Source organism: Nicotiana attenuata, chromosome 5, assembly GCF_001879085.1.
Source record: "Nicotiana attenuata strain UT chromosome 5, NIATTr2, whole genome shotgun sequence".
In the NCBI taxonomy this organism is placed as follows: Eukaryota; Viridiplantae; Streptophyta; class Magnoliopsida; order Solanales; family Solanaceae; genus Nicotiana; species Nicotiana attenuata.
This window is the reverse complement of record NC_031993.1, coordinates 37,847,316-37,858,379: the sequence shown is the minus strand read 5'-3', so window position 1 is coordinate 37,858,379 and position 11,064 is coordinate 37,847,316. Positions and strand designations below refer to the sequence as shown.

General features: G+C 40.4%; 1 protein-coding gene, 1 long non-coding RNA gene and 1 pseudogene across 3 annotated transcripts; all 3 read left to right on the top strand.

Moving 5' to 3' along the window:
• LOC109226140 (serine/threonine-protein kinase prpf4B-like) lies at positions 4,102 to 7,159 on the top strand. The gene is made up of 3 exons (XM_019390939.1): positions 4,102 to 4,216; positions 5,357 to 5,457; positions 6,779 to 7,159. Exons 1-3 carry the CDS (start codon positions 4,102 to 4,104, stop codon positions 7,157 to 7,159), a joined length of 597 nt encoding a protein of 198 aa, XP_019246484.1.
• On the top strand, positions 7,235 to 8,155 carry LOC109226139 (annotated as a pseudogene). The gene has a single exon (XR_002068007.1). The product of XR_002068007.1 is annotated as a probable pre-mRNA-splicing factor ATP-dependent RNA helicase DEAH5 (transcript).
• On the top strand, positions 9,896 to 10,765 carry LOC109225665. The gene is made up of 2 exons (XR_002067963.1): positions 9,896 to 9,972; positions 10,466 to 10,765. It is a non-coding gene; the product is annotated as an uncharacterized LOC109225665 (long non-coding RNA).

Here is an 11,064-nt window from a genome sequence, read left to right as displayed (position 1 = left end):
GAAATATCTAATCTCACCAATCGATTGGCCAAGGCCTGAACATCCAAAGCAAGCGATCTCTGGCTGACCGGAATGTAAGCAAGACTGCCCATGCTGGCGAACTTCCTACTCAATGCATCGGCCACCACATTGGCTTTCCTCGGGTGGTACAAAATAGTAACATCATAATCTTTCAATAACTCCAACCACCTCCTCTGCCTCAAATTCAACTCCTTTTGCTTGAACAAGTACTGAAGACTCTTGTGATCAGTGTACACCTCACACGTCACGCCATATAGATAATGCCTCCAAATCTTCAGAGCATGAACAATGTCTGCCAACTCTAGGTCATGAACCGGATAATTCTTCTCGTGGATCTTCAACTGCCTCGAAGCATAGGCTATGACTCTGCCATCCTGCATCAATACTGCACCAAGTCTAATACGGGAAGCATCACAATAGACAGTATAAGGCCCTGAGCCTGTGGGCAAAAGCAATACCGGTGCCGTAGTCAGAGCTGACTTGAGCTTCTGAAAGCTCGCCTCACACTCATCTGACCATCTGAACTGGGCACCCTTCTAGGTCAATCTGGTCATCGGGGCTGCGATAGATGAAAACCCCTCCACGAACCGACGATAGTAGCCTGCTAACCCCAAGAAACTCCGGATCTCTGTGGCTGATGCTGGTCGAGGCCAGTTCTTGACTGCCTCTATCTTCTTCGGGTCCACTTGAATACCCTCTGCTGATACAACGTGACCCAGAAATGCTACTGAACTCAGCCAGAACTCACACTTGGAGAACTTGGCATATAACTGACTATCCCTCAGAGTCTGAAGAACCACTCTGAGGTGCTGCTCGTGATCCTCCTGGCTGCGGGAGTATACCAAAATATCATCAATAAAGACTATCACGAACATGTCCAAATATGGCCTGAACACTCGGTTCATCAACTCCATAAATGTTGTTGGGGCATTGGTCAACCCAAATGACATGACCAAAAACTCATAATGCCCATACCGAGTGCGGAATGCTGTCTTAGGGACATCAGACGCCCTAATCCTCAGCTGATGGTAGCCAGATCTCAAGTCTATATTTGAAAACACCTTCGCACCCTGAAGCTGGTCGAACAAATCGTCAATCCTCGGCAGTGGATACTTGTTCTTTATCGTCACTTTGTTCAACTGCCGGTAATCAATGCACATCCTCATCAAACCATCCTTTTTCTTCACAAATAAAGCTGGCGCACCCCAAGGCGAAACGCTGGGTCTAATGAAACCCTTCTCAAGCAAATCCCGCAACTGATCCTTTAACTCTTTCAACTCTGGCGGGGCCATGCGATACGGCGAAATGAAAATGGGCTGAGTGCCCGGAGCCAGATCAATACAAAAATCAACATCCCTGTCGGGCGGCATACCCGGCAGGTCTGAAGGAAAAACCTCGGGGAACTCCCGAACAATAGGAACAGAATCAATAGAAGGGACCTCTGCGCTGGAATCGCGAACATACACCAAATAAGCTAGGCACCCCTTCTCGACCATGCGTCGAGCCTTCACATATGAAATAACACTGCGGGTGGCATGACCTGGGGTCCCTCTCCACTCCAATCGGGGCAAATCCGGCAAAGCCAAGGTCACGGTCTTGGCGTGACCATCCAAGATAGCATGATTCGGGGACAACCAATCCATCCCTAATATAACGTCGAAATCCACCATGTCCAAGAGCAATAAATCGACACGTGTCTCAAGACCCTCAAACACCACCACACAGGAACGATGCACTCGGTCGACCACTATAGAATCACTCACCGGTGTAGATACATGAACAGGAATACTCAAAGCATCACTAGGCATGACCAAGTACGGTACAAAAATAGGACGACACATACGAATACGTAGACCCAAGGTCAAATAGCACTGAAGCATCTCTAATACTAATCAGAATGGTACCTGTAATGTCTGCATCTGAAGACTCAGCCTCTGGCCTGGCTGCTGGCTGGCCTCTACCTCTGGCGGCCTGAACTCCACCTCTATGACCTCTACCTCCACCTCTAACACCTCTGCCACCGCCTCTAACTGGCTGGGCAAGCTGAGGAACCTCTGGTGCCCGAATCCCAGTACGAGAACTCTGATGCTGAGAGCTGCTCAAAGCTCGAGGGCAAAATCTGACAATGTGCCTCGGATTACCACAAGCATGGCAAGACCTCTTCTGCTGCGGCTGAGCACCCCTCAACCTCGGGCAAACCCTCCTGTTATGACCATACTCACCACACTCATAACATCTACACGAACGCTGCAGCTGAGGAAACTGAGGCTGACCCTGTCGACCTGAATGACCACCTGAAGTACCATGAGCGACCTGGGGAGCTGACTGAAAGGGCCTAGGAGGATGGCCTCTACCATAAGAACCTCTACATCTAGACGAGGTACCACTGAATCTGCCTGCATGACGTGGCCTCTTATCCGACCCATGACCATCTCCCTATGGCAAAACCCTCTCAACTCTACGGCCCACATCGGCCGCCTCCTGAAAAGTGATCTCACTCCCGGCCTGAGCCACTGTGCCCGGCTGACCTGCCACCGCTGGCTGAACTCCTGGAAGCAAACCCGCTCGAATGACGCTATCCACGAAGCCTACCAATCGGACTAGAGCGTCCTGAAGAACTGGGATGGCAATGAACCCCTCTGGGACCTGAGTTGGGCCCACCGGGACTGCTGGGGCGGGAACCTCCTCCTCCAAATCAACCTGAGGCTTCGCCACCGGAGCTACTGCTGGGGACTCGGACTGCTGAGCGGTAGATGAAGAAGCGCGTGTTCTCGCCATCTGCGGAAGAACAGAGTAGAAATTCAATCGGTACTTGAGAAATAGAACCGCACGACAAGAAAGAACAAATGTGAAACTTTCCTAACTCTGTAGCCTCTGGGGATAAATACAGACGTCTCCGTACCGATACCTCAGACTCTACCGAGTTTGTCCGTGAGTTGTGAGACCCATGTAACCTAGAGCTCTGATACCAACTTGTCACGACCCAGATTTTTCCACCCTTCGGGAGTCGTGATGGCGCCTACTAATAGGAGCTAGGCAAGACAACTTAATTTACTTCTTTTAGCAATTATCTTCCATTTAATGAAACAAAGCATAATATGATAAAGCGGAAGTATCAAATATAATTAACTGAAGGAAATGCAGAAGTTTAACAAAATCCTATACCCAAGACTGGTGTCACACTACTCACGAACGTCTAGAGAATACTAAATACAAGGTTTGAATGAAACATAACACTGTCTGCTTGGTACAAATGATAACAAACTGAATAAGATAAAAAGGGACTCCGGGCCTGCGGACGCCAGCAAGGCTACCTCGAATGTCCCTGGACTGAAAGCTCGCTCCCAGAATGCTACTGCTACTCAAATGCTGCTCCAACACCTGGATCTGTGCAAAAAGATGCACAGAGTGTAGCATCAGCACAACCGACCCCATGTGCTGGTAAGTGCCTAGCCTAACCCCGGCGAAGTAGTGACGAGGCTAGACCAGACTACCAGATAAACCTGTGCAGATATATATATACAAGTACAACAAAATGATAGCGAAAAAAACCAATTAAAGCTGGGAGGGGGAAACATGCTTATGGGGTAGCAGATTAAACAGAATATCAGGAATAACAAAAGAAACTACATCTGATTTCTTCTACCACAGAATAAGGGGAAAAAAACAAATCACTTTCACTTGCTTCAATTTCCTCTCGTTGCAGGCGTGCAACACGATCCCATTTCCTCATATCACGTGGTAGGCGTACCACTCGATCCCATTTCATAATATCACGTGGTAGGCGTACCACTCGCTCCCATTTCATAATATCACGTGGTAGGCGTACCACTCGCTCCCATTTCCATCATATAAAATAATAGCTAAATAAATCAAGCCCAATGCCTAAATATAGATTCCCAACCTTTCTTCCAAAAATTCCAAAATTGACCCCGGGCCCGCTTGGTCAAAACACGCCCCCACGAGCCTGAATATACAATTTGTTTTCAAATTCGACCCCAAAACGAGGTCTAAATCGAAGAAAATCGAAAAGCCCTAACTCTACCCAATTCCCCCAATTTCAACCCTAGATCTACGGGGATGGGGCCGAATTGGGCAAGCGCGAACGCGAAGGAGGAAGACACAGAGCTACGTGAATGCGAGGGGAAGAGTGCGAACGCGAAGAAGGCCTGTGCCAACACCAGATTAAGATTAGGTGCTGAAAAGCACTTTTAAGTGCTGAAGCTGATTTAAAAATAAGCAGTTACGTGTTTGGATAAAAGTGCTGATTATCTTAAGGTTGATAACTGACCAAATTTCACAGGAAGCACTTAAACCACATATACCCCGATTCCCAAATAATTCAAACCTTAACCACTTGAGATCAACATAGAGGAGTGAAATATACAAACAATAAAGAACCACGGTATAAACGGGGAATGTCCAACCTCACGGAATTTCAAACAATGGAAACATGTAAAACATGTGACAGTTAAAATATACAATTAAAGCAAACTGAAACAAGTAGCAAATAAGCAGAAATCGCATGGGAAATGAACAAATCAAGGTAAGTAGCAGTTAAATAACAAGTAGCAAATATTACATAGATGTCAAGTAAAAACATGTAACAGTTAGAGCGTACACCACGAAATAACATGGAACAAATGAAAACATGAAAGTAAATACTTCAACTCCGCATGCTAAATCCCGGGCGGCGCACATACACTGGCCACCTCGCATATACGCCGCTTCCCCACATAATACACATAGCAAATCTTGCGTTAAGAAATTAATTTCTTAATCATCTAATTGACTAATAGTTGCTTTGTAGAAAATTATAAATAACATCTCCAAAATTAAAGAAAAATTAGATGAAAAACATAAGAATATTAGCAACAAAGTAGTTACGTCCAAATTATAGGAGTGTAACTTAAATTATAATTTTATCCAATGTAAAACTTATTTTTAAAGGGTAGTTGAATGATATTTTACTAAGGGGTTTTATGCTTTTAATATAGTTAGATAAATAGATAGATGTATATGCCATTTAGATATGTGTATATAACAGTAATATACAAGTAGTATATTATGTGTATATAATATTTATAAAACTATCATTTATTTTGAAATATATGTAATGTTTATACAATAAATATATGGCAAATTGTATTATAATATTACAATATACTCCAAAAGTTAATTTTATACTATAAAGATACAGAAGCTACTATTTTGTATTTATAAATAATTATATTTGAAGTTTGGATATTCTCCCCTAAGCCACTAATCGCTTTCGTATTTTCTTTCTCTCTCTACTTTGTCTTTTTGCTTTGTCTTCTTCTATTTGGGAATTTAGAGTTCTTTTCGACAGAATCAAACCAACTTCATCAATCCAGAGCAATTCCACGTGACATCCACGCCACAACTTTATCTTTCGCGATGAAGAAGAAGATTTCTGTTAATATATTTCAATGTAATATCAACGTATTACGCTGTATTTTCATGTATTTTATTGTATTCATTGTCTTTTTTTTCATTGTAATTCAATGTATCTCGCTGTATTTCATTGTATTCTCTGTCTTTTTTTTCATTGTATTTCAATGTATCTCGCTGTATTATATGTATTTCATTGTATTCACTGTCTCGCTATATGCCATGAATGTATTCATATGTTTTTTTTAATTAATATAATTTATGTATTCAGATGTATTATATAATTTCTCTGAAGATTGCTATATTTTTGGGGTATTTTTCGGTTGAGAATCTTTTTTATAACTGGAAATACAAATTTTGTGTGTTATAATTGAGTTAGTTGAGTTATATTAGGAGTCTATATGTTAATTGATTCACTTTCCGTTTAAAAATAGTGTAATCCCATGTTTCACGCCGCGAATACAGTCGAATACAGTCGGATACAATAATCTGTCGAGCTGTAATCCCATGTTTCACGCCATGAATACAGTCGAATACACTCGAATACAACAACTGATTAGCTTGACTTCCTTGATTCACGCCTATTTTTGCTACTGTATCCATGAATACAATAGCTTAAATACATCTAATACATCTTATAACAACAGAAAACGTATCTACAATCCGTAATATAACAAATGATATCTATAGATAGCTAATTACCACTAAAAGATAGTGCTTTATGAAAAGGAATTTTTACATTCCTATGCCATATAGTAAACTATATTACCCTTCATGCTTAATTTTTAATATAATTACCTTCTATATACCTAATTCCATTTATGTCTTTGGCAGAGGAGAAGATTTTTTTAAGTTATATATATTACTATACCTTTAAATTCAAGAAAGTATGGTTGTATTGTATTTAAAGAGGCGTGATTTGTAGAATAGGTTGAATGTGAGGAATGAGTCAAATAAGACTCACAGTGGCTTATTTTCTACATTTAATCTATAACAAAACTACATATCATTTGAAAAATTAATATGAAAATACGAATTAACAACTTATCTACAATTTTCTACAACTTTCACACATTATTTCCACCCAGTGAAATACAACTACAATAACATAAAACTTACATACAAATTTTATACAATATGTCTTTTGTATATTTTGTATCTAATTTATACATAGTAAAAAAATTTTCATACAACTAATTATATATTATACAACTTATCTACAAATTTCGTACATTATTTCTACTAAGTTATATACAACTACAATATACCAAATATAATATGCAAACTATGAACATATTTGGTAATATGGGTATAGGAACGAAAATTTCCCATTATGAAATTTTAGAACAGAGAATGGCTTGTTGATAGGAATAGGCGTGACAGGAGGCGAGAGAGGGATCGAGATGATAGAAGAGAACGGGGCAATGATAGGGATAGGGATAGGGATAGGGATAGGGATAGGGATAGGGGTAGGGATTGGGATGATAGGGATAGGGGTAGGGAGAGCGAGAGGGATAGAGACTGGGATAATCATGGTGATGATAGAGGTGAATATAAGGGACGGGAAAGGCATAGGGATCGGGAGCGGGACAGGAATAAATATGAGAAGAATAGGAGAGATGGGTATGGGGAAGGTGAGGAGGATGATATAAGGTCTGGGAGGCATCAGGACAGGAACAAGTATGAGAGCAATAGGAAGATGTTGTTCCATCACGACGACCATTGAAGAGAATGAGTTCTCCCGAAATATGGGAAGCAAAACAACTCATAGCTGCAGGTGTTATGAGTGTAAAGGAATTTCAATGCCGGAGACTGGTGAGAGGCATCTGGCACAGGAGTTGAGGGGTGTCGGTTTATCTGCCTATGACATGCCAGAATGGAAAAAGGATGCTTATGGTAAAGCCTTGACCTTTGGGCAGAGGTCTAAACTATCTCTCCAGGAGCAGAGGAAGAGCCTTCCAATTTACAAGTTGAAGAATGAACTGGTACAGGCTGTCCATGATAATCAGGTCCTTGTCGTCATTGGCGAGACAGGTTCTGGCAAGACAACACAGGTGACACAGTATTTAGCTGAGGCAGGGTATACAACGAAGGGCAAAATTGGATGTACTCAACCTCGTCGAGTGCTATGTCAGTGGCTAAGAGAGTTGCTGAGGAATTTGGTTGTCGTTTAGGGGAAGAAGTTGGTTATGCTATCCGTTTCGAGGATTGTACTGGACCAGAAACTGTTATAAAGTATATGACTGATGGTATGCTTCTGAGGGAGATCTTGATTGATGAAAATTTGTCCCAGTATTCAGTCGTAATGCTTGATGAAGCGCACGAGAGAACCATTCACACTGATGTTCTCTTCGGACTGCTTAAGCAACTTGTGAAGAGGAGACCTGACCTCCGTCTGATAGTCACATCTGCAACCTTGGATGCAGAGAAATTTTCTGGATATTTCTTCAACTGCAACATCTTTACAATCCCAGGAAGAACTTTTCCAGTAGAGGTGCTTTACACTAAACAACCAGAAAGCGATTACCTTGATGCAGCTTTAATCACTGTACTACAGATCCACTTGACAGAACCTGAAGGTGACGTCCTCCTTTTCCTGACTGGTCAAGAGGAGATTGATTATGCTTGCCAATGTCTGTACGAGAGGATGAAAGGGCTGGGCCTTTTCACAAGCATCAGCAAAGCAACGAGCTGGACGTGCTGGAAGAACAGGACCTGGTAAATGCTACCGCCTATACACGGAGAGTGCGTTCCACAATGAAATGTCTCCTACTAGCATCCCTGAGATCCAGAGGATAAATCTTGGGAACACTGTACTTATGATGAAAGCCATGGGAATTAATGATCTTTTGTCGTTTGATTTCATGGACCCTCCTTCCCCTCAGGCTCTGGTATCAGCCATGGAACAGTTGTATCTCTTGCTTGTAGCGATCCCTTGTTGAAAACCAGCCCGTTTACATCCATCCTAGCAGTGCACTTTTTCAAAGACAACCGGACTGGGTTATTTACCATGAGCTGGTGATGACAACTAAGGAATACATGCGTGAAGTCACTGTTGTAGATCCGAAATGGCTTGTAGTGCAAGCGCAAGAGACAAGAACGCATTGGGGTTAATGCTGTGACCTTAATCACTTGTTTGTTCGGTGTAAAAGAATATTGCTCTATTTTAAAGTATAATTTTCGTCTTAGCAACTGTGGGATTACTTTTATAGAATGGGGATGAACAAGATGGTACGAACAGGGGCAATTTGGGGAACTTATTGTGTTGTCATTTAATAACATAGCAGGTAAGGAAATCTCTTATTTGGAATTTTGAACCTGGCTCCTGTTCGGGCCTGCTTTTTGGGTCGAATATCATTCCTTCTCACCTTTTCTTTGATATTTCTTGAACTTCATATACGTGAGGATTATGATATCATCATCCAATGTTATTGCAAGTGATGCTTTTCCATTTTTGCCGATTTATCCTTCGAATTGTTGTGTTGTATTTTGAAGCTTCTAGAAACCATGCTCTGGATTTTTTGTGCTTCTGGTTTTCTTCTTGTTTCTTTCCCCCCTCTTTTTTGGGTATGAGAATGCATGCTATCTGATGCATCCTACATTATATTATGCAGCTATCTTTTCTTATTGTTTTCCTTTTGCAATCAAAGCGTTGGTATTTATGTTGTTCTTCTTTCCCATATTTTGATTCTTCTGGTTTTCCCCTTGGTCCATTTTTTTTTGCTTCTCTTTAGTTCCTTCTCTGTTATTGCCTCAATCTTTTGTTAAGTCTTTTCAGTCAATTTCAGATTTAATTGTGATTATAATTCATGTTATTTTTCCTATCTATGCTTTGTTTTCAATCTTTTTTTTTCCGTGTCTTTTGTGTAGCTATCTTTTCAAGCCGCGTAAAGTAAATATGAGCATGGAGTAATAGGTTTTTATTGCTTTGGTGGTTTTATCGGTCTTCTGTTATTCTTATCTTATTTATTTTGGGCTGCTCAGTGTTGTCGGGAGGCCTCTTAAAATCAGAACACAGAAAAATGGAGTCTGTTGCCTTGTTGGTTTTGAAGTGCATGAATGAGTGTCGTGCAGTCTTCGACATATAACTTCGTCCACACATGTTTATCAGGACAAGCCTAAAGTAGTTTTGAATATAATGGTTGCCTATTGTGAATTCCTTCTGTCAGAGGTGATATTGAACTTTTACGTAACTTTGCTGTAATACATAACTAATATAGTCCTTGAATAGGTCACTTCTGTGCAAAAACCTTGTATATGAAAATTTGAAGGTATCTGCATACTGAACTTAACTCTCCAAACTCTTCATCTGTTGTTTTTTTGCTGTTCAATATTAGCTGTCGTGGCCCGCATTAGTGGAGTCCAATATGGTTATGTTTCATTCAAATTAAGTTGAGCTAAGCTGGCCTTTCTAATTCCTGCAGGTTTGTTTTACCTTTAAGAGAACACTTTGTCTTTGTTTTCAAAATGCCGAAAGCAAAACAACAAGCAGGCCAAACCAGGAGAAAACTGTTGATTTCAGATTCTCCAATTTCCAAGGTATAATAAGCTTCTTCCTCTAGATTCAGCTTTTGTAACTGACTTAGCTTTCTTAATGATGCTTTTTTTAATATATTTGAATTGCACATTATTGGATTCAAGATTTCTGCTTGAGCCATGTGTATTATACTTAAGCGATTCCGGGAGAGGATGATCATACAAGGAAAGGGTGACTGTTGATGTAACGCTGGAGGCATAAAGTGGTTCTGGTATGCGTTCAAGTTCATTTATTTGACATGACTCCAGATGCCATTTACCGATTAACAGTTATATTATATCAGATCCTGACCAGGATGGGCTAATTATTTGGACAAGAATTATAATGCAAGTATTCATTCTGTATACATTTAAAATTTCACCTTTCTCGGTCCTATCATCTTGTTGCAGCATGGACATAGAGGGCGATTGAAAATTTTAAGAAGTAGGAGTTGAAAAGATGAATAGTACTTGAATTTACTTGCGAACTTAAATCCTGCTCGTTATACTTTTTCAGCTAGACATAAACTACGGATTGCAGAGCGTGCTGCAAAAGCAGAAGCAATTGCATCTGGATGTTCTGATTCCCCAGAAAGATTATAGTATGAGTTATGAAGACATTCTTCAGCTTAAACCAACTTACTTGTTGGTGATATATGCATATTAGTATCTATGCATGTGCATTTAAATTTTTTGCGGCTGTATATTAGCATTTCTGTTACTTCTGAAAGTTGTATGCTGGATAGGGAGTTGAAATTGGTACTTGGCTGGCATTGTCTGATATTCTAATAGGATTTGATTTTATTTGCTTGGTTAATGTTGCTTACTCTTATTCTATTTGCTTTAATTTGGCGCAAAATACCATGTTAAAGAATGCAAAATTGTGTGTCGACAACATATACCACAGTTTTTTTTGCTTCATCTCATGTTTTGCAGTAGTGTAATCTAGGGTGGAACTTAGTTTTCTCTCCAACGTCGTGTAGTTTTTGTATGATATGGTAAGAATAGACGTAAAATAATAATATACCTATTTGGTATACTTATACATCGTGCTAGTATACTACCGTGCAAGATATTTTACAATAATATTAAACACTTACATGTTATATTATTATA

Bases quoted from the DNA above. Each gene is read 5' to 3' on its own strand.
- LOC109226140 (XM_019390939.1), top strand. From the start codon at position 4,102: ATGGGGCCGAATTGGGCAAGCGCGAACGCGAAGGAGGAAGACACAGAG. The intron at 4,217-5,356 runs GTGCTGAAAAGC...TTGGGAATTTAG, and splicing joins CAACACCAGATTAAGATTAG to AGTTCTTTTCGACAGAATCA. The intron at 5,458-6,778 runs GTTAATATATTT...ATGAAATTTTAG, and splicing joins CGATGAAGAAGAAGATTTCT to AACAGAGAATGGCTTGTTGA.